This window comes from Canis aureus, chromosome 27 (assembly GCF_053574225.1).
Source record: "Canis aureus isolate CA01 chromosome 27, VMU_Caureus_v.1.0, whole genome shotgun sequence".
Lineage (NCBI taxonomy): Eukaryota > Metazoa > Chordata > Mammalia > Carnivora > Canidae > Canis > Canis aureus.
In genome coordinates this window covers 16,365,658-16,386,506 of record NC_135637.1, presented here as the reverse complement: position 1 = coordinate 16,386,506, position 20,849 = coordinate 16,365,658, and the positions used below count along the sequence as shown (strand labels likewise).

The following is a 20,849-nucleotide window of genomic DNA, read 5'->3' as shown; positions in this document are numbered from 1 at the left end:
GTACCCCTAAAAGAGTAACATGGTCAAGAGAATGTCTTTAATGGCTGAGGAACCTGGAGCAAGTAAAGAGGAAGAAATAAAAACTGTTTATGAATGAATGGGAAAGAATTTGAGTATAGGAGTACCTTTACCAAGAAAAGGAAATAGGTAGTAGTCTTCCACGCCATCCTGGGAGAGGGTGAGATAAGTGTGACTGCAGATGTGTTTAATGTATAAAAGAGGTTAAATAAAGAATTGCTTGAATCAGACCTGATTTCACTGAATGAAGAGTGGAGAATAAATGGCGTTGACAAAGTGGTGGAATACTTGTCAAGAAGTGTGCCTTAAGAGAGCAGGGTGAGGGTCCAATTTTGATTTGATTGAGTAAAGTTACAGTGTGTCTGGTTCCCTATGTTCATTTGATAGTACCTTGTGGTCCATAGCATTAGGGGGTTAGTATAAATGATGCAGGGATGGATGTAGATTACATAGTGTGTGATCACACTGATGAGTGAGTGCATTCTATTGGGATGAGTGTAGCAGTGATTGAAGGTAGAATGTCATGAATGTACTATGAACACCACATTAAAAAGGGGGGAATGAACTCATCCAGCTGTACTCTGAGCTAGTGTGACTTTAAGCACAGTCTTCTCCCTGAATTAGAAAGGTGTTTAGCTTTATCATCTCTAAGGCCCTTTTCAATTTTCACTGATGAGAGTGTATGAAAAAGATGAAATTGAGTGAGTAATGATTTAGGTAAAAGTAGGTGATAGATGAGAAGAAGCAAGAACAGGTATGGAGTTTGTAATAAGTTTTACCTACTAACTCTGTAATAGCACTAACATAATGTATCTGTAATTGTTTTGTAAAGTCCCATATTTTCAGTGTTCATTCACATTATCTGATCTTTTACCTATAGAAAGGTTGGTAGGGATATAAATTAATATCCCCATTTACAGGCAACCTAGCTAGAACAAAGAACATTAAATTTCAAGTCAAATTCCAGTTGTTCTTCTAAGAATGGCATTGGCAGGCCAGACTTTTTTTTAGCCCTGTTTACTTTATCTGTAAAATGAGGAGGTTTGGCTTTTGTATCAGACTACCTGAATTTTTAGACAGGTGTCTAGATCAGAGAAATAAGACAGTTATATATCTGCATTTTATCAAGGATTTGACATAATCTTTCAGATTATCCTTTGTAGACAAGAAATAGTGAATGGGTGGCAGTACACTAGTGAATTTGTAATTTGGGAGTTATCTGATGAGATGACATAGGATTCTTTTCTCAGTTTTTTCCACCATTTTTAGCAATGACATGGGTAAAGATATTGACAGGTTGCTGATCAAATAGCCAGTACATTGGATAACAGAATCAGAATTAAAGATGATCTCAGCAGGCTTCAACTAAGAGCCAAATATGACAAGATGAAACACCATGGATTCCTCTAGTGCACGCTTCTAGTTGGGCCAGCAAGCACACTGCACAAGGATTGGAGGCAGGGGCTTCCTTTAGATCTTGCCTCCATTACTCTCTGTGTGACATATGGACCCACATTCAAAAGCATAAAAGAACATGAATTGTGAATTATCTTTCTCCCCCAGTCATGCCGTGTCATTCCCCAAAGGCAAATAGGATTATTAGGTTTTTAAAGTGTATCCTTCCATAGAAATTTTATGCCAGTGTAAGCAACTTGTGTGTGCATGTATTTCCCCCCCTCCAATTTTTTTTTTTTTTTAATTTATGGTAGTCACAGAGAGAGAGAGAGAGAGAGAGAGAGAGAGGCAGAGACACAGGCAGGAGAAGCAGGCTCCATGCACCAGGAGCCTGACGTGGGATTCGATCCCAGGTCTCCAGGATCGCGCCCTGGGCCAAAGGCAGGTGCTATACTGCTGCGCCACCCAGGGATCCCTCCCCCTCTGATTTTTATACATATGGGAGTGTATTAATTTTTTTTTAAAGTTTTATTTATTTATGATAGTCACAGAGAGAGAGAGAGAGAGGCGCAGAGACACAGGCAGAGGGAGAAACAGGCTCCATGCACCGGGAGCCCGACGTGGGACTCGATCCCGGGTCCCTAGGATCGCGCCCTGGGCCAAAGGCAGGTGCCAAACCGCTGCGCCACCCAGGGATCCTGGGAGTGTATTATTAACACTGTTTTTGTACCTTGTTTTTCCCCTCATATTTATGACTTTTTGTTGGAGGATTTCACCTGTCAGTGTGATCATTTTCTTTTAGCTAGTTGCACAGTATTACTTTGTAGGAATGAATCATAGATCATTGTTTAGTTAACCAGTTCTTTACTGATGGACATTTTGGCTGTTTTCAGTATTTAACTGTTACAAGCAATGCTGTAGTCAATAACTATACAATAGTTATATCTATGGGATAAAGTCTTAGAAGTGGTATTGCTAGGTTAAAGGGGAATTCTACTTTCTAATGTCACTGTCGTCATCCCTGCCTTCCTGTGTCATATAACCACAGAAAAAACAAAACTGTATAGTTGGAAAGGGATATAGGAACCATCAAGCTTAGTGGTTCCCAAAGTCGTGGTCCTTGGGCTGGGAGTAGTTGCAGCAGCACATGGGAACTTTGTACAAATGCATATTCTTGGGGCCCATGCTGGACCTCCTGAATCAGAACCTGTGAGAGCCCAGCAACTTGTGCTCACAGCTCATTTTACATATGAATGAGGAAACTGATTAGAAGGGTGAAGTAACTTAGCAGTTGTCTCAAGGTGTGACCTCTGACTTCTTTTTGAAACTCCTTTCTCATCATATTACCTCTTTCCCTCTTTGGAATTTCCAAACTGCCTGCTGTTCTTAACAACATCTAATCCTTGTGTCATGCCTCTCTCTTACTTTTTCTTTTCTCTCTGCCACTGAAATCCCATTTTCATTTGTTCTTGCTTTCTTGAAGCACTTGGATCTTCCAAATTGGAAAAATCCGTACATCTTAGCCTTCCTATGCTATTTTATTTCTGTTTCTGTATTAGTGTCTGGCTTTATTTGATGTACATTCATATCTGTCTTTTGTTAGCTTATACATATGCCCCTTCAGGGCAAGGATGATGTTTTATTTGTTGTCATTTTAGGCTTCTTGCACCTTCTTTACATTTACTAATTGGTAGGTAAATGTTGGTTGCATTTCTTTTCATGCATAGTTGGAAATCAGTGGAATAGAGAACATACTCTGTGTTACCTTCAATACCTGTAACTCTAACCAGTTTTCTTATAAATATGCTATTGACCACACAGGACAGTAGGTGTGAAAGGGATAAGTCAGCTCAAACGCCTCCACTGAAGTTTATAGATGGAAAATTAACCAATCTGTAGTCAGTAAACCTATATTTTGATTCTCTTATGATGTGTGTTGAAGCTATGTTTCTAATATCATTTTCATAAATTAAAGGATTATGCATTTTTACAGTTAATGGTATCTTATACCAGTATACATTTAAATTGCTATAAGTCATTTCCTCCTTGTAAACTTAGAAGTTTGGTGTCAAGGGGGTGTTTAAATTTTTCAAAATTCTTTTTTTTTTTTTTAAATTTTTATTTATTTATGATAGTCACGAGAGAGAGAGAGAGACTGGCAGAGACACAGGCAGAGGGAGAAGCAGGCTCCATGCACCGGGAGCCCGACGTGGGATTCGATCCCGGGTCTCCAGGAACGCGCCCTGGGCCAAAGGCAGGCGCCAAACCGCTGCGCCACCCAGGGATCCCAAATTTTTCAAAATTCTTATAAAATTTTAGTTACTATCTTAAGTTTACTCTGTTGTGCTAAATATCAAGACTAGGTATTTCCTATTGTTGAAACTTAACATTCCAGTAAAACACACCATTTTCTCAAGTTATCTTAACATACTTGTCAAGGAAGAATATAGATGCTTCCCTGTGTGATAAAGTGAAAGTTTTAACTTTTAGTTCACTTTTTCCTTAAAGCATTATAATTTTATACCTAAGCAAACTTTAATGTTTTTAGTAGTATTCAAAATGTAATTTATAATATTTTAGAGAAATTTTGAGAAGAATCACATCTTGGAGATGATTTTTTAAATGATAGTTGCCTGACCTACAGTGATTTTGGTTCATCAGGCAAGTATTCTTATGAGCTGTCTTGAGAAATGGAGATATTATCACTGGCTTAGGGCCAAAGTTAACAACTTTGAAAGAATGTGCTTCTGTAGTAATTTTGAAATTATTTTTCTCCAAGACACTTCATTTTTTATCAATTTTTAGCTAATTGTGTGGAAAATGGAGAAGTGGAATGCTTTAATAAAATTTTGTGATCAGAATTAAATTGTAAAAATTAAATATAACATCACCAGCCCATTTAGAGACTTGTATTACCTTAGCAGTTATACATTGGCGACTTGTGTACAACTGTATCTTTAATCGCTATTTTTAGATGAACAATTTTAACCATGTCAGTGTTGTAAGCTTGTAAATTTGATTTTATTGTTATGTCAAGCCAAACACAAGCAAAACTATTTAATCTTTGTCCTCAGAATCCATTAAAAGCCATTTCAGATACTAGTGCATGAGAAGGTAGAAAAATGTTATGATTCTTTTTCTGTCCTTAGGACTTTATAGTCAGCATAGGAGACTTTATGCAAATGAAACAGGAGGCAGTCTGCACAATAGCTTTCCAGTTTTCACAGTGCAGCATAACTATCTAGTATCTTTAATTTAGTTGGTCAGCAAGTTATTGTTACATTATTTGTTCAAATCAACTGGAAGTTTATGTTATTAATTCATCAGAGACAAGCTTTGCTGGGTGATTGATAAAGTAAAAGTGTATCCCATTTGTAATTCCTGTACCTAGCACTCATTTCCTATCAAAATATAGAGTTGAGTTTCTCATTGTTTCTTTTTTAGTGAGCATTTGTCCTGTGCATTCACATTCTTTCTTCATGGGGAAAGTAATGTATGTACAAGTGTGGAGATTGCCCAACACCAGCCAATTTATTTGATCAATGAGGAGCATATACACATGGCTCAGTCTTCACCTGCACCATTTCAAGGTAAGTAAACGGTGATGTCCCTGCCATCTACCTCTCTCCCACCAAGTGGATAGCCACCTTGCCCAGTAAGGTTTGCAGAATGAGATATTATCTTAAACTGGCATTTTAAAGCTAAGCCTATGCTTAACTTTAAGCTAATTAATAAGATAATTTAAGATAATTAATGCTAAGCATAAGGGTCAACTTCTGAGGAAGCAAGGGAAGACTAGCATTTCACAAAGAAAGCTTGCCAGTATTTTGCTGAAAGCTTAGAGCTTATCACGTGTACAACATGGTCTTAGGTGAAATTATACTAAGGAATAAACTGTAGACAATTGCCTTCAGAGCAAAAGAAGAGCTATAAGTATTTGAAAAATATAATCCAATGAGTAATTGACAAACCTTAAAAATTAGAAGTTTTCATTGTTTTGTTTGTTCCATGGTTTCAGGCATACAGTGACTTAACAGAAAATTACTGTTTTTGAAATTTCAACCAGAATCCTATTTCTAGAATTGTAGTTTCTTTAGTATTGTTAATATCGTTATTATTTCTTTTGAGACTATACTGATTGTAGGTATTTGGTTGTAATTTAACTTAATGTGTAAATTTTCATTAATTTTCAGCTAATCGCCTAGATATTGCCAAAATAACACCATATCCCTTTTTTTAAACCATGAATTCTAAATCTTTGGTTTTGTTTTTGGAATTCAGAGTTGTCTATAAATAGCTTTTTAAATTTTATAATATTTAACTGTAATAATATTAGATTGAATCATCTGGAAAAAATCATTTTTAGTTCAATTTAATTTATTACTAGAGATGTCTGGTTGAAATGGTCCTAGTATATATCACACAACATAATTTTTTAAAAACATTGATACTTTAACAGATTTAACTAAGTATTTTTATTGACATAACAGTTTGTCATTGAGTGGTTAGCCTCCATATTATTTATGATTGCTTTTTGATTTCCTACAAATGATTCTGATTTAATTTAATGAAAACATCTGTTCCTTGCCCTAAAGATACTTAAGCCATTTTTTTTAAAGGTAAAAAAGAATACTGAATCCTCATTTAACTGTGTCCTAATTATTACCTTTTTTTTAACCACCTCTCTTTGTAATACATTTTAAACTATGCACATTATCATTCTGTAATTTTGAGTGTTTGCTGTGTGAACTACTGTAAAATTCAAAACCCAATTCCCAAGCTGTGCACTTAGGAGTTGTACAGTATGTGGATATTGTGAATTACCAGAATTATTTAAATACTGTGTTTTGTTGACTATGAAGATGCTGAGGATCATCTAACTTCATTCTAGACTTTATTACTGAAAATAAAAGGAAGCATTTATGATAAGAACAGAAGGAATTCCTAGTCACGAGGGAAGGCAACTTACCTAAGTTGGGAAAGATAATATTAGCAATACCAGGTCTCCATAGACCAATTAATTTTAAGTCTTACTGCTTTGTTGCTAATGTCTCGAATCATAGAAGACTTTTATGAGATGTTATCCTGCTTATTTCCTAGGATTGGTCTGGAGAAGAGATATTCTTAGGGCAGTGTTGGCCTATAGATAATTATAGTGAACATAATTAACTATATTGGTGTAGAAATTTTCTAGAAGTATTAATACTTCTAGAACACAGTATTAATGTGTTCCATTCCAACCAACAGTGGTTGTGTTGGTTGGAATCAGTATTTTATTCTGTTTGGATCATTGAGAAACAGCAGAAAGGCACTAAGAAATATGTGATGTCTATAGTTATCACTGTCTGGAATGAAGTAATATGTCATCCACCCATTATAAAAAACAGAGCCATCCAAAAAAAGAACGTCTCATTTAATGACTATGCTGAGATTTTTTTTTTAGAAATTAGGATTCAGAAGGGATGCCTGGGTGGCTCAGTGGTTGAGCGTTTGCCTTTGGCTCAGGGTGTGATCCTGGAGTCCCGGGATCAAGTCCTACATCAGGCTCCCTGCATGGAGCCTGCTTCTCCCCCTGCCTGTGTCTCTGCCTCTCTCTCTCTCTGTGTCTCTCATGAATGAATAAATAAATAAAATCTTTAAAAAAAATAGGATTAAGAAAAAGTTTATCTCTGGAAAAGTGTTGTTTGGAAGGTTAGCCTTACCCCACGGATATGAACTGGCTGGGTTATGTGCAGCATCATGTTAACTACATTTTTGTGGCTAGCCTAGTGAAAATAACATCGAGTCAAACACTGAAAGAGAAAGATAGACTTTGAGTCCTTTACTTTGAGTATAATAAGTTTTATTTAAAGTTGTTTCATCAGTGGACTTCAAACAATTCGTAACTGAAATTATAACCAAGTAAGCATTATGTTTCACACTTCATACATCAAGGCCTTTTTGTTATTATAAGTTTTATTTATATATTGTTTTAAAAATTACAACAGATATTTAGGAAGTCTCAAATCCTGGAGTGTTCAAGTACTAGACAGGTTTTGGGGTATATGTATTGAATGGTTTTCTTTTGTTATAAAAGATTCAGTGTTTGCATTGTATAAGCTCATATCAAACAGGTTTTGTAGATGTTTTCATATATAGATAGTTTATATATTGTGTGTTGATACAGCTGTCTGATATTTTTTTTTTACCTCATCCATTTGATTTCCTTGAAAAATTGATGTGTGTTGAGAGGCATATAGATAAGAGGTACTAAAATGAGGAACTATTAAAAAAAATTAGACTTTATAAGGGGTCAGGAAATAGAAAGCGATATCCAGGAAGTGAGGCTGGGCTTGAGCCCAAATGACCATGTATGTAACATTATGCTTAAGCAGGAGTGATTATTCTGATCTGTAACATACGTTTCTCCTCCCTGCCTTAGTACTGGTAAGTCCTTATGGCTTAAATGGCACGCTCACAGGCCAAGCATACAAGATGTCAGACCCAGCCACCCGTAAGTTGATTGAGGAATGGCAGTATTTCTACCCAATGGTGCTGAAAAAGAAAGAAGAATTGAAAGAAGAAGAGGAGTTGGGATATGATGATGATTTCCCTGTGGCAGTTGAAGTAATTGTTGGTAAGAGAAAATATTTTGCCTGAAGAACTTTATTCTATCTTTTTCATCTTTCTTAATTTAAAAAGATAATCATTGAGATTCATCAAAAATAATCTCCATAATTTTCCCATCTTTTTTTTATTCTCTTGACACAGTGGTATATGCTGAGTAGTTTTCTTGCCTGAAGCACCAGTGGTCCCTGTATTCCAAACGCTATTATCATAATGTTGGAGCACATGTTTAAACAGCTATTAACTTAGGAAGGAATGGAGCTAGTCACTTTTGGCAGTACCTAATGAGCACCTCATTTTCATCATATGATAGCTTTGACTCTGACCACTAGAATAATAAAGTTGGCACCCTGGTGTGAACTTTTTCTCAGGCCTGGTTCTGTCCTTGCTCTCTTTCCTTACAGGTGGTGTTCGGTTGGTTTATCCTTCAGCATTTGTTTTGATCTCTCAGAATGACATCCCCGTTCCTCAGAGTGTTGCTGGTGCTGGAGGCCATATTACAGTGGGGCAGCAGGGACTTGGTAGTGGGAAGGACCCAAGTAACTGTGGGATGCCTCTTACCCCTCCCACGTCTCCAGAACAGGCTGTGATAGGTGAGTACGGTCCAGGAATATCTTGGTCGGGGAGATCACAGAAAACCACGCAGCTCCCTTGCCATGGAACAGATGAGCAAACACAGTGAAAAATGCCTTATGGAAGAGGTGGAGGTAGAGTGACATTTTGCAGAATAGAGAAGGAAAATTTTCAACAAACAATTGAAATGCTTTGGAATTGTAATTGTGCCGTATTAGACTGTACTCCAGTTAGACAGTGTAGTTGTTTCTCTTAAGTTCTATACATACAGCTCTTCCTTTACACACATGTGCGCATGTGCACACACAATCAGGACAAGGTATAGGCTGCTTTTTCTTTACTTAAACAAATGGAAACCACTAAATCAGAGAATGGCTTAAGTATTTGCCTAATTGACCATTGCCAGCCAGGGATAACTTTGAGATAATTCTTTCCTTGTTATATTATAGAGGCAGACTGGCATCCAGAAGCTCTCAGTAAATTGCTGTTCTGTCAGTAACCTGCCTACATTAATGCTATAAAGTATTAATTATACATGAAACTTTAAAAAATTTCCTTCATGAAAACACTCAGAAATTGTTTAAATTGGGAGCATTTTGACTTCTTTGGAGTAGTATATTTTCTGTATTAACTTGTTGTAGTTGACTTCATTTTAATTGGAAATCTAGTCACTAAGGAAAGGATATTCATCAGATGAGCTGAAGTGAGATTATTTATAGGCTTTTTAATGTAGGCCATTTTGGCAAAACCATCAGAGTAAATCAAGTCTTGGCTGCTGAACTGAAAACAGACTATCCAGCATGATACACAATCACGTGGCTATTTTCATGAGATTAGAGAAGACAGTATTTTAGAGCTTCTAGCATGGTGCTTGGCATATGGAGGGTATTCAATAAATGTTCATGGTTAAGCAGTATATTGGGGACAAGAAATAGACATTGTGATTGAGAGCACCTAATTTAGAAATCTGGCTATATAGCTTTTACTAGGTGAGTTGGCCTTATTAAATTCTCATACTTGGCCTGAGCCTCCATTTCCTTCTCTTAAATACTATGTACCTGACAGAGCTGTTACACATACTAGGTGAAGTACTTAACAGCACTCTGTAGGCAGGAAGCAGTATACAAATGGTGGCGTAAGCATTTAAAGCAGTACTCAAAACTCCAGCTTCAGCACACGATCGTGTTATCTAGAAGGACTTACTCAGAGACTGAGTGGAAGGCATAGAAATGGGCAGCAGGCAGCCTCCGTCTTTAGGACCATGCAGTTGCTAAGATGGGTGAAAAAAAGAGACATCCAGCTCTAATATGGTGGAGCAGAGAATTTGGATGATCCCCTGTGAAAGGATTTGCTCAGTTTTTAATAAAACGAAAACAAAAAAAAAAAAAAAAAGGAGAAAGAAAAAGCAGTCTTTTAAATAATCATCATAAAGATATACTGATACAGAGACTATAGCAATATTTTGAGAAGTTTTGATCACATTTCATATTAAAGTTTGGATTTTAAACAATTGCACTACATAAGTTATCAGTTTTTGTTTATCTGTTTAGCCTGGTACTTAGAGATATTTGTATTCAACTTAAAATTGAAAGCCTGCTGTATGCATGATGTCCTGGTGTCTAAGCAGTTCTGAATTTTAAATTTCACAATTCAAAAACACCAGGTTTTGTTTACAGTGGTTTTCAGCGTGGACTTCCTAACTATAGAGTTTCAAATTACTTCCCCTGTGACTATTCTGTGTATGTCATTGTGCTAAGCCCTAGGTAAATAAATCCCCTGATGCCTCTTCAGTCTCTAAAAACTAAATAAAATCAAATGGAATCTTTGTTGTAAAATGATTTTGTCTAAATTTTCATATCATGATACAATGAGTTCTATGTTAGGACTCTTAATGCTCAATCAGAGAGAATCCTGGTCAGCCTTGTCTTTCTGCAGTTGACTAACATTGAGCCATTGCCATGTTTTCCTAGATATAGGACATAATGGGTTCCCCTTTCCCCTAAAGTGGCCAAGAATCTCCTAGTTTAGCAGGGGATCTAGGAGGCCTAACTGGTTTTGGTGAAATCATTTATCCCTCATGTGGTTAGGTACCTCAGCTTGCATCTTCAGTTTATGGAGATAATTTTGAGTAACAATATTCAATACATATTTGATAGCAATGGAGTATAGGTCTTGTCTGATTCCCCATGAGGTATCACCCACATTTTAGTTAAGTCATTAAAAGCTACTGAAAGGCATTAACCCAACTTTATTCAGAAAAGACTATGCCTTATTTTCCCCACCCCTCTCATTTTTTGGTCATAAATTGATCCCATATGGTACCATGGACTTAGGATCTCTTTGGCTAAATTGTAAGATGTTTGGGAGCAGAGGGCTATGTGTTCTACTTCTGTTTATTTCTCCACTTATCCTAGATTTATAATAAGCATTTGAAAATCCATTGTAAAATTGAAATGAATTATTTTGTACCACAAACCAAGTCAGGGAACTTCTAAGATGAAAGATAGCAATGAAAGACCAAATTTTCTGTCTTCTTTATCTAATTTGTAATAAAATAATACTTTTTATAGGAAACAAGCACACTTCAGTTCCTTAGAATGTAAGCATTTTGATAATGTTTTTTTGTTTTTTTTTTTTAAATAGAGCTAAGCCTAACCATTCAGCTCATACAGTGGTTGTATTCCAGTGATATCAGGACTATTAAATTGTGGGATAAGGTTGTTTGTTTATTTTTCAGATAAGGGTGGAGATTTCCAGAGGGCTTAAAATTGATTATTTCTGTCAAGATGTTTTGTATGAGTTTTGTTGAGAATAAAACCACGGTATATTGATGAAGTCACATAGATGAAAGTAATTACATCAGAATTTAATACTGGAAATTGACTTCAATATTTGTCTTGTATGAGATAGAAGTAGTAAAATACTAATAACCAAAAAACAGTATTACCAGTAACTATAGTGATCCTAAAAGAAAGAAATGGATTATTTACCAACTAGTTGGAAAAGCTAAGTGGAGTTATATTAGAGAGAAACCAGTGAATGATCCTTTGATACAGAATGTCGAGACAACCTCTTTCAGTGTTTTAACACTGAGCTTTCATAAATAGTGTCAGGTATAAGGACAAACAGTTCCACATACAAATTTGAAATTTGACCTTGTTAAAAGCTTTGTGCTATTAAATCCTTTTTCCTACCTGGGCACTATGTGCAGTTGTTGCACAGCTTTTTAGCTAAATGTGCATAAAGCTCCCTCTGCTGTTTTGTTCGGCCTTGAAACCTTACTGCACCATGGATTTAAAAATTTAAATCAATCTATTCATGTTTATATCTTTAATACTATGATGTATGAGCCTTTACAAGTAAGTTGTCTCCAGTAGAGTCGGAATGCCTCTGGGTATGCCCTTGGGTTGTATGAGTGTGTGAGTGTTGATGTGATTAACTATTTTAGGGAGAACACAAAGAACCATACAAAGTGCCAGTACACACAATTTATGCTCATAGCTTCAGATAGTGTTGTTGCCAGCAGGTAGGGGCAGAGCTACATGAATAATATGAGTTTCAACAATCAAAACATTTCTGTTAAATAAGCTTGCAGTCTGTGTACTAGGAGATCTTTTCAGATAATTTTCACATTCCCAAATTGCCTTTCTTTTTCAGGGGAGAGTGGAGGTACGCAGAGTGCGGTCAGTCACCTAGGCTCCCAAGACGGGGGGATGATAACTATGCACAGTCCAAAGAGATCGGGGAAAATTCCTCCAAAACTCCACAATCATATGGTCCATCGAGTCTGGAAGGAATGCATCCTCAACAGAGCCCAGTCCAAGTATGACTTTTGCATTATGTCTGGTTTAGATCGTGGTTTAATAACACCATGTCTTTGATCACTACATGAGGAGTGTTGATTACATTGTACCATTGTGTGACCAAACCTGAGGGGTCATTGGATTGGTAGTTCATCTTTTTTCTTAATATAATAATGCAAAATTCAACCCAAGGATGTTAAAGATGTTTACTTTACTTGACTCAATTATCTAGGAAATTTTGAAATACCTTACCGGATTATCTCAAGATTGGCACAGTATTCATCTGACATTTTTTAGCACAGATGGCTTAGGACAGTAGTCAGTGGGTTTGGTTTTTCCTTCATATACCAATTAATGAATTTATGAATGTTTTCCATTTACAAAGGGAAATGACCTTCTTTGTTACATATTCTGTGACATGGGCCTTCTGTTTTAAATGACAATACAGTTCTGAACTGAACTGAGGCAGAGGGGTATTTACCAGCTGCTGTGCTTCTGTTGTTTGATTTGGGGAAGCCATATTCTTTTCTTCCCTTACTTGGCTTTGCTTCCTTCCTTTCCCCTCTACCTCTCCTCTTGCTCTCCCTCCCTGCCTTCCTTAACATATTTTTGGAAAAGAGGAAGAATTGATTCTAAGAAGAGACTGGTGGTGCTGATGATTTTAATTACATGAATGATAACAGATATTAGTCAATAAATACTATCCTGCTCACCAAGATTTATGTAAACTTATTTATCATCATATTTTCAATCTTTTTTGATATAACTGAGATGTCCCCTTTCTGGACTGAGGAAAGTAAACAAAGGAGTTTCAATCTCTATAACAGAATAAGTATGGACACCCTTGCCAATAACTGCTAAGAAGTCCACTTCAGTGACTACGACTTCGAGTTTTACAGACAGATAAAAAACCTGTCATGTGGATCTAACTTTTAGGAAATTCATTTGTTTCTCAGTGAATTGGTTCTAGAGTAGGCTGCTGAAGAAGATATAGTACATAAAATCTAAAATAATTGCAGTGGGAGATTGTATGTCATGTGCTAGAATTAAAAAGGTATCTCTAGTCACTTAAAAATTATCCTTTGCTCTAGAATAATTGGTACAGATGTTTTCACCTCTGTCTACAATGCTTAGATAATTTCCAAGTTAACATTTTCTTTTTCTTTTCCTTTCATTTACTGTCTTTGATATTTGTCACCAATAACCTCCACCAGCTCTAACAGCCGCTTGTGTATCAGCACAGAACAGGGTAGTGGGACACCCAGAAAGGCAAGGGAGGGTGGAGAGCAAGAGAAGTCCCTCTAGAGCCATCATTGGAGCACTTTGCAGTATCAGCTGTAGCAAAATTAGCAATACAGAAATACTGCCCAGTGTTTTTGTCAGTATGTAATAATGGACATCTGCTTTTTGCTACCAATTACTAGTGACAAGTAGGAGATAATTTTTTTTCTTGTCTTTAGTTCACATTACAAGCATAGAGTGCTGTTCTATGCTTAGACGGTAGTAAATATAGGAGTTTTAAGAATGGCACAGTGTCTCAGGGCATATAATTCACAGATGCTGTGAAAAGAAAATTTTAAAGGTTTAGGTTATTTCTGCAAAGTTTAGGTGACTTTTAAAAGCAACAATCAATAGTACCAGATAGTGTTTTAATTGCTCTATCACCCATGTTAAAATGTACATTAAACTTAAATAGAAATATTTTGAATCTTGCTTCTTCTAGTGCATAGAACAAGTTTGGTTCTTTTTCCTGCCCTTGGGTTGCTCTGAGTTATCTGTCAGCTAGATAACATTACTATGTGAAATGTATTCAGGTCTTTTAACCCTCCCCCCCACCCCCCCATCTACCATGGAGGTATGAATATTATCTCATGTTTACACAAGTCACATTTTTAACCTTTTTTTAGGAGGAGCCAAATGTCAACTCCAACTCTTGAAGAAGAGCCTGCTAATAATCCTGCTACTTGGGATTTTGTGGATCCAACCCAAAGAGTCAGCTGTTCTTGCTCTAGGTAGGTAGTAGAAAAAGCACAACAGGAGTCGGATAGAATGGTAGCAACTTTTGTGGGCTATCTCCTGGACTTCAGATCACTTCTTCCTCATCATTTTATTTTGTTTTGTTTTGTTTTGTTTGGGTTCAGTCTTCTTCCTCCTCTAGTATAGAAGGAAGAGATAGATCTTTTCTTAAATACAGATAGTAGTTTTATTGTTAGGACTCAGGAAGAGCATTATCAGACAACTGACCCTGTTATCTAATTGCTCCCACAAATTTCTTCACAGTAGCTATGCTCCCCTTTAAATGAGTTTATTTAAATATTCTTAATTTTAAAGTAGAGATAAATATTAAACAAGTAGGCCAGAGTTAATAGAATTTGAATTAAATAGACCTTCCATAGAGAATTTTTGTTGTTGATGCTGGTGTGTTTTGATGCTTGAGGTAGGTATTTGGTAACATCTGGCAAAAGCTAAAATGGTTGTTCATCCATTTAGATACTTGAACCCTAAATTGATTTTTGTAGAAAATTTTTGCTTTCCTGGATATTACCTTGACTTATCACTCCTTGTAGTGAAGAGTCATCTTGCCATGAGCTTTCATTAGGATTCTTAGATTTCTTTCTTTTTCTATTTTTTTAAAGATTTTATTATTTTTTTTCATGTGCATGAGAGAGTGTGGAGTGGGCACAGCCAGGGGTAGGAGCAGAGGGAGAGGGAGACAGAGAATCTTAAGCAAATTCCACGCTGAGCACGGAGGCTTACGTGGGGTTCCATCTCACGACCCTCATATCATGACCTGAGCTGAAATCAGTTGGATGCTTAACCTAACTGAGCCAACTAGTTGCCTCCAGGATTCTTAGATTTCGTAAGTATCCATGGGCCTTACCCCTAACTCAGTTGACTATTGAACATATAATGGTGAGTATTTACTTAAGGAGCAACTTAGAGTAGCTTCACTTCCAAAGTATGTATTTTCACATTTGATACTGCTCAACACTTAGAAAAAGTTCTGTTAATATAAAGTATATTCAGAAAATGCCCATTCATTTCCCTAGTTTAGATAGGGGTTCTTAATGTGGCATAAATAAGTTGGTTTTAGGGTAGGGAGATAGTCAAATGACCCCTGAGAATATATGCAAACTGTGTGTGTACCTGCATGCATGCGTGCATACACACACACACACACACACACACACACTCCTTCAGTAGTTTTGACACCATCTTCCCCTCCTCCCTAATGTTGATTATTTTTTATCAAGCTCTGCCTTTCTAGTCAGCTTTTTTTTTTTTTTTTTTTTGAGAGAGAGATGTTGTACCAGCCTAATGAAATGCACTATTGATTTTTTAAGGAGGATGTTTTTGAAGAAGTTATTTATTCATTAAGTATCCTCTCTGAGCATGTGAGAATCTGTCTCTAGTTTCAGGATGGGTGTGGTAAACCAGCTGAGTACCTGTTTTACTTCTGTTTCTAGGCCATTGTAAATTTTATGACAAAAAGCCTTTTCTTATTAACATTGATTTCTAAACAGCTCACAGCCAAGTTATGGGCCACCTTTACAAAATACCTAGGAGGAAAATGTCAATGTATTTATCTCTGCTTGTGCACTCATCTTATTTTTGCTCCTTTTTTACTTAATCTAATTTTTTTTCACCTGTTAATTATTCTTTTTGCTGATTTCTATGACATTTTTATTTGCTGCCTTCAATTATTTTTACCTGACATATAAGTAATACTTTTTCTTTTGTCCTCTGGACTCATTCCTCTGTTGCCTCACCAGGTTCTTATACCTCAGGTTTTTTTGTAGTTATGCATTTCATTCCATCAACTTCCAAATATTTATCTCTAGACCTGACTTCTCATATATATACTCTGGTCCTAAATTTTGGGGGGTGCTTTTTAGAAAAACCCTTAATATTGATGTGTGTTTTCTCACAAGTCAAGTATCCTGTTGTCATTTTTATCAGTTTTCCCCTTTCAGCGTAGAAACTACCATATATATTTTTTTCTTAATTTTATGTAGATAATTTTTTATTTTTGCATTTCACATTGAATTTCTTTGAAATATCTATGATAATCTATTTGCCTCATTCTTTTAGCCACTGTGTGTTTGTTTCTTTTCTTTTCTTTTCTTTTCTTTTCTTTTCTTTTCTTTTCTTTTCTTTTCTTTTCTTTTCTTTTCTTTTCTCTTTTCTTTTCTTTTCTTTTCTTTTCTTTCTTTCTTTCTTTCTTTCTTTCTTTCTTTCTTTCTTTCTTTCTTTCTTTTCTTTCTTTCTTTCTTTCTTTCTTTCTTTCTTTCTTTCTTTCTTTCTTTCTTGATTTTATTTATGTATTCATGAGAGAGGCAGAGACATAGGCAGAGGGAGAAGCAGGATCCTTGAAGAAGCCCGATGCGGGAATCGATTCTTGGACTCTCCAGGATCATGTCCTGAGCCAAAGGCAGATGCTTAGCCAGTGAGCCACCCTGGAGTCCCCAGTGTGTGTTTCTACACTAGTTGACCCTGCTTCTGGTTCCTTCCCATCATAGGGCTACCCATATAGTTAGCCTTTTGAGCCTGATTTCCTGCTACCTGCTTCACTGAAGCCTCTTACATGTACAGAGATGTGCGGTGATAGTCTGTTACTCACTGGTGTATCCCTAATTATAACCATTTGCAATATAGCTGAGTCATTAAATACAATTGAAAAAAATGACTTTATAAGATTGTCTGGTTTGCAAAAAGTCCTTACTTTGAAGAGGCTACCATAAAATATCTATTGAAGGATTGGTGTGGGTAAATGCTTTGAGAAAATCCAAATGAAAAAGTTTTATGTAAAGACAAGATATGAGTAGATATTTTCCAGTAAGACATTCAACTCTTACTGTGGTACTGTGCCTTGGAGGTTTAAAGCACAATTTTTACCTTATTGACAATAGCATTGTGCTGCTTAAACAACCTTCTTCAAAGTCAGATTTTTTTAAGAGTAGCAAAGATTTTAGCAGAAGTCTTCTCAGATTATCTACTGCAGGATTACCAAGCGCATTATGGAATGGTCCACTCTGCACACTATTTCATGGCCTTATAGGGCAGAGTGGCCATCCTGCTGTCCCACTAAACCATCCCATTATGCCACACAAATCCGTTTTACTGCCCACCAGGGCACCATTGAGTGCGATACAGCAGTAATTTAATGCCACCCTAGTGGCCTCAGAGAGTTACTGCTGCACCGGCAGGAGAGCTCACATTTTCCCTTGGTGGATTTATATATTGGGAGGAACTGGCTGACCTGCTGTATAACTTTGTTGCACAGATTAAATGTAGGCATCATCTGGTAGGCCTTTCCTGAGCAATATCTCACACCTGTGCTTGCCAAGAAGTGTGTTAAAATATGAGCAGACTTGCTACCCTGCTTAGTACAGATGCATTTGTCTACGTGTGTTGTTTTAGTATTCACTCACCATCTTTTTACTTCTAATTTTGTGAGTCTAGAAGATACAAAGATGTCTTTTATCCATAAGAATGTCATATAAGGTTTCTAGTCTGTTTATTCTGTTAAATATTTGTAGGATTGACACTCATTTTCTTGATTTCACTCTTTGGGGGAGAATTGCATAATTATTTTATTCCTAATTTGCAACACTACAAGCTGTTATAAACCCTTCTGTATTGAGTTAGTAGAGTGTTGTAAGATAAAAATCGAAGCTTTTTTTCCCTTCTCTTTCTTCGCAAATGATCTCATTATTCTTGGTTTTAAGATGCAGTGTGAATACATTAGCTGAGGCCCTTACCAAATTTGAAAGATTTGAGGATTTTTCAAATCAGTCTTTTGGTAGGGGTCAGCAATGTTAAGTCCATCTCTTACCTGCTTAACTTGTATGTGATCGATTCACCATTCTCCATCAGTGTTGCAGCCTTTAGTCCTTTTCAAAATAATGAACACCTAGAGTCCATTTCAGTATATTAGTGCATCTGGTGTGTGCTTAAAAGATACAACCTTGTCAGAGGCATCTCCTTCGTAATGTTATAATGATGCAGTAATGTTGTACTGTCATAATGATCCAGTTAGATTTCAAGTGTGTGTTTCTTGACCTTGTTTTAATTCTCATTTCAGGCATAAACTTTTAAAACGTTGTGCAGTAGGACCCAATCGACCTCCCGCAATATCTCAACCAGGGTTCAGTGCAGGACCGTCATCATCTTCATCTTTACCACCTCCTGCGTCTAAGCACAAAACAACAGAAAGACCGGAAAAGGGAGACAAATTGCAAAAGAGACCCTTGATACCATTTCACCATAGGCCCTCTGTGGCTGATGAGTTCTGTATGGAGCAGGATACACCAGGACAGAAGCTAGGGTTGGCAGGGATAGACTCCTCCTTAGAGGTGTCTAGCAGTAGGAAGTATGATAAACAAATGGCCGTGCCTTCCAGAAATACAAGCAAGCAAATGAATCTGAATCCTATGGATTCACCTCATTCCCCTATTTCCCCTCTGCCGCCAACACTCAGCCCTCAGCCACGAGGTCAGGAAACGGAGAGTTTGGACCCGCCCTCTGTCCCTGTGAACCCAGCCCTCTATGGAAATGGGCTAGAACTTCAGCAGTTGTCGACTCTGGATGACAGAACTGTCCTCGTAGGCCAAAGACTGCCTTTGATGGCAGAGGTCAGCGAGACAGCCTTATATTGTGGGGTTAGGCCCTCGAACCCCGAGTCGTCAGACAAGTGGTGGCACAGTTATCGCCTCCCCCCTATTGATGATGCTGAGTTCCGGCCCCCAGAACTCCAGGGTGACAGATGTGATGCCAAAATGGAGGTAAACTCAGAGAGCACTGCATTGCAAAGGTAAGGCAACTGTGGGTACCACCCATGTGATTGCCCACCGACCCCTTGGAGTCAGGGCTTTCCTCCTCATTTCCCCATGCTGACCCTTCAGAGCCAAAATGAAAGATGCTTTTCTTTGCCATTCCTAGACTCTGCATTTGGAAAATACTAAAAAATCAAATGTTTTTTGTCCTTCGTGAGGTTTCACACATGTTGTTATTTAAATATGTTGGCATATAAAGGTTTCATTGTGGCATTTAGGACACTGGTATTAATTTATTTTTGGCCTGCTGTTTGTTAGTCAAAGAATGGAGCTTTATGATACTTTCCATGTTGTGGTCAGTGTTTTCTTTTCTTTGTATGTCGACACTTTTAAGGAGGACTTTGCATGCATTCAGTTATATATCCTGCATCTAATAATAATACTATTTATAGTGCTGTTGAACTATGCATTATTCTTCATAATGTATTCAGACCATCTCAGTTAATCTTCACCGTGACCATATTACTATCTTATTTTCATAGCTGAGAAAGAAGCGAGGGTCAAGCAATTAGGAAATGACACAGATTAAACGTGGTTGGACCCAGGTAGTCTGTCCTTAGGGTCTGTCTGTGCTCTTAACTGGAATCTGTGGGCTCAGAAACAAAAGCATATTCTTCACAAAGACCTACTAAGTTTTATTTGTTAATATAATCTCTATAAGAACTTTTTTTTTTTTTTTTAAGATTTTGTTTATTCATGAGAGACACATTGAGAGAGAGAGAGAGGCAGAGACATAGGCAGAGGGAGAAGCAGGCTCCATGCAGGGAGCCCAGTGTGGTACTTGATCCTGAATCACGCCTTGAGCCTAAGGCAGACACACTTAACCACTGAGCCACCCAGGCATCCCAGGAACTTCTTTATAGAGATAAATTTTCTAAGTTTAAGTTTTCCAAATCTTTATAAATGCTTTAAAAAAAAAAATGAGTCTTTTTTACTTTATCTTGCTTAAATTGCCATTTATTTTCCCTTTTAGACTTTTAGCACAACCTAACAAACGGTTTAAAATCTGGCAAGAAAAGCAGCCCCAGATGCAGCCACTCCACTTCCTTGACCCATTGCCTCTATCTCAACAACCTGGAGACAGTTTGGGAGAAATCAATGATCCATACACCTTTGAGGATGGTGACATAAAATACATCTTTACAGCAAACAAGAAATGCAAACAAGGGACAGAGAAAGATTCCCTGAAAAAGAATAAGGTACCATTTAGCATAGAGAGCATCCAGCATGGTGTGGGTTTTTGATCTATGTCAGTACAACATGTGTGGGAAAACTTCTGAGGCAGAATGTTTGAGATAGTCTTGCCTGATTGCTCTGTCCCCATATTCATGCTCTTGGTACTATTGTATTGAACGATGTATTGTTCCTTTTTATGTCATGGCTCACCTTTGTTTAAAAGTCAGCTGAACATAAATGAAGCCTCATATTTTCCAGGCTATAGCTTGTACAGTGCATGTTTCCTCTCATATGCTAATTCTTGTTGGCCTATGCTCCCTGCTTATTTCTTTTTAATTATTCCAAAATATCCAAAATGTAAGGAAAAAAAATTGATAATATCTATTTATTGAGCGCTTAGTATGTTTACTGTATCAAGCGCTTTACCTATGTATCTATCTGA

The 20,849-nt window shown here is 37.0% G+C and overlaps 1 protein-coding gene across 8 annotated transcripts in view; it reads left to right on the top strand.

The window, feature by feature from the left end:
* The window catches only part of MED13L (mediator complex subunit 13L), a 297,211-nt gene that overhangs the window by 231,208 nt on the left and 45,154 nt on the right, over window positions 1-20,849 (top strand). For all 8 annotated transcript variants that reach the window (XR_013366559.1, XR_013366560.1, XM_077875776.1 and 5 more), the window contains 7 exons: window positions 4,858-5,003; window positions 7,835-8,029; window positions 8,424-8,612; window positions 12,250-12,415; window positions 14,303-14,407; window positions 18,481-19,209; window positions 20,205-20,430. Coding sequence is in view for 6 of the 8 variants with exons in the window: in XM_077875776.1 (XP_077731902.1) it covers window positions 4,858-5,003; window positions 7,835-8,029; window positions 8,424-8,612; window positions 12,250-12,415; window positions 14,303-14,407; window positions 18,481-19,209; window positions 20,205-20,430 (1,756 nt within the window). In the remaining 2 variants the exon portion in view is untranslated. The remainder of the gene's footprint in view (window positions 1-4,857; window positions 5,004-7,834; window positions 8,030-8,423; window positions 8,613-12,249; window positions 12,416-14,302; window positions 14,408-18,480; window positions 19,210-20,204; window positions 20,431-20,849) is intronic.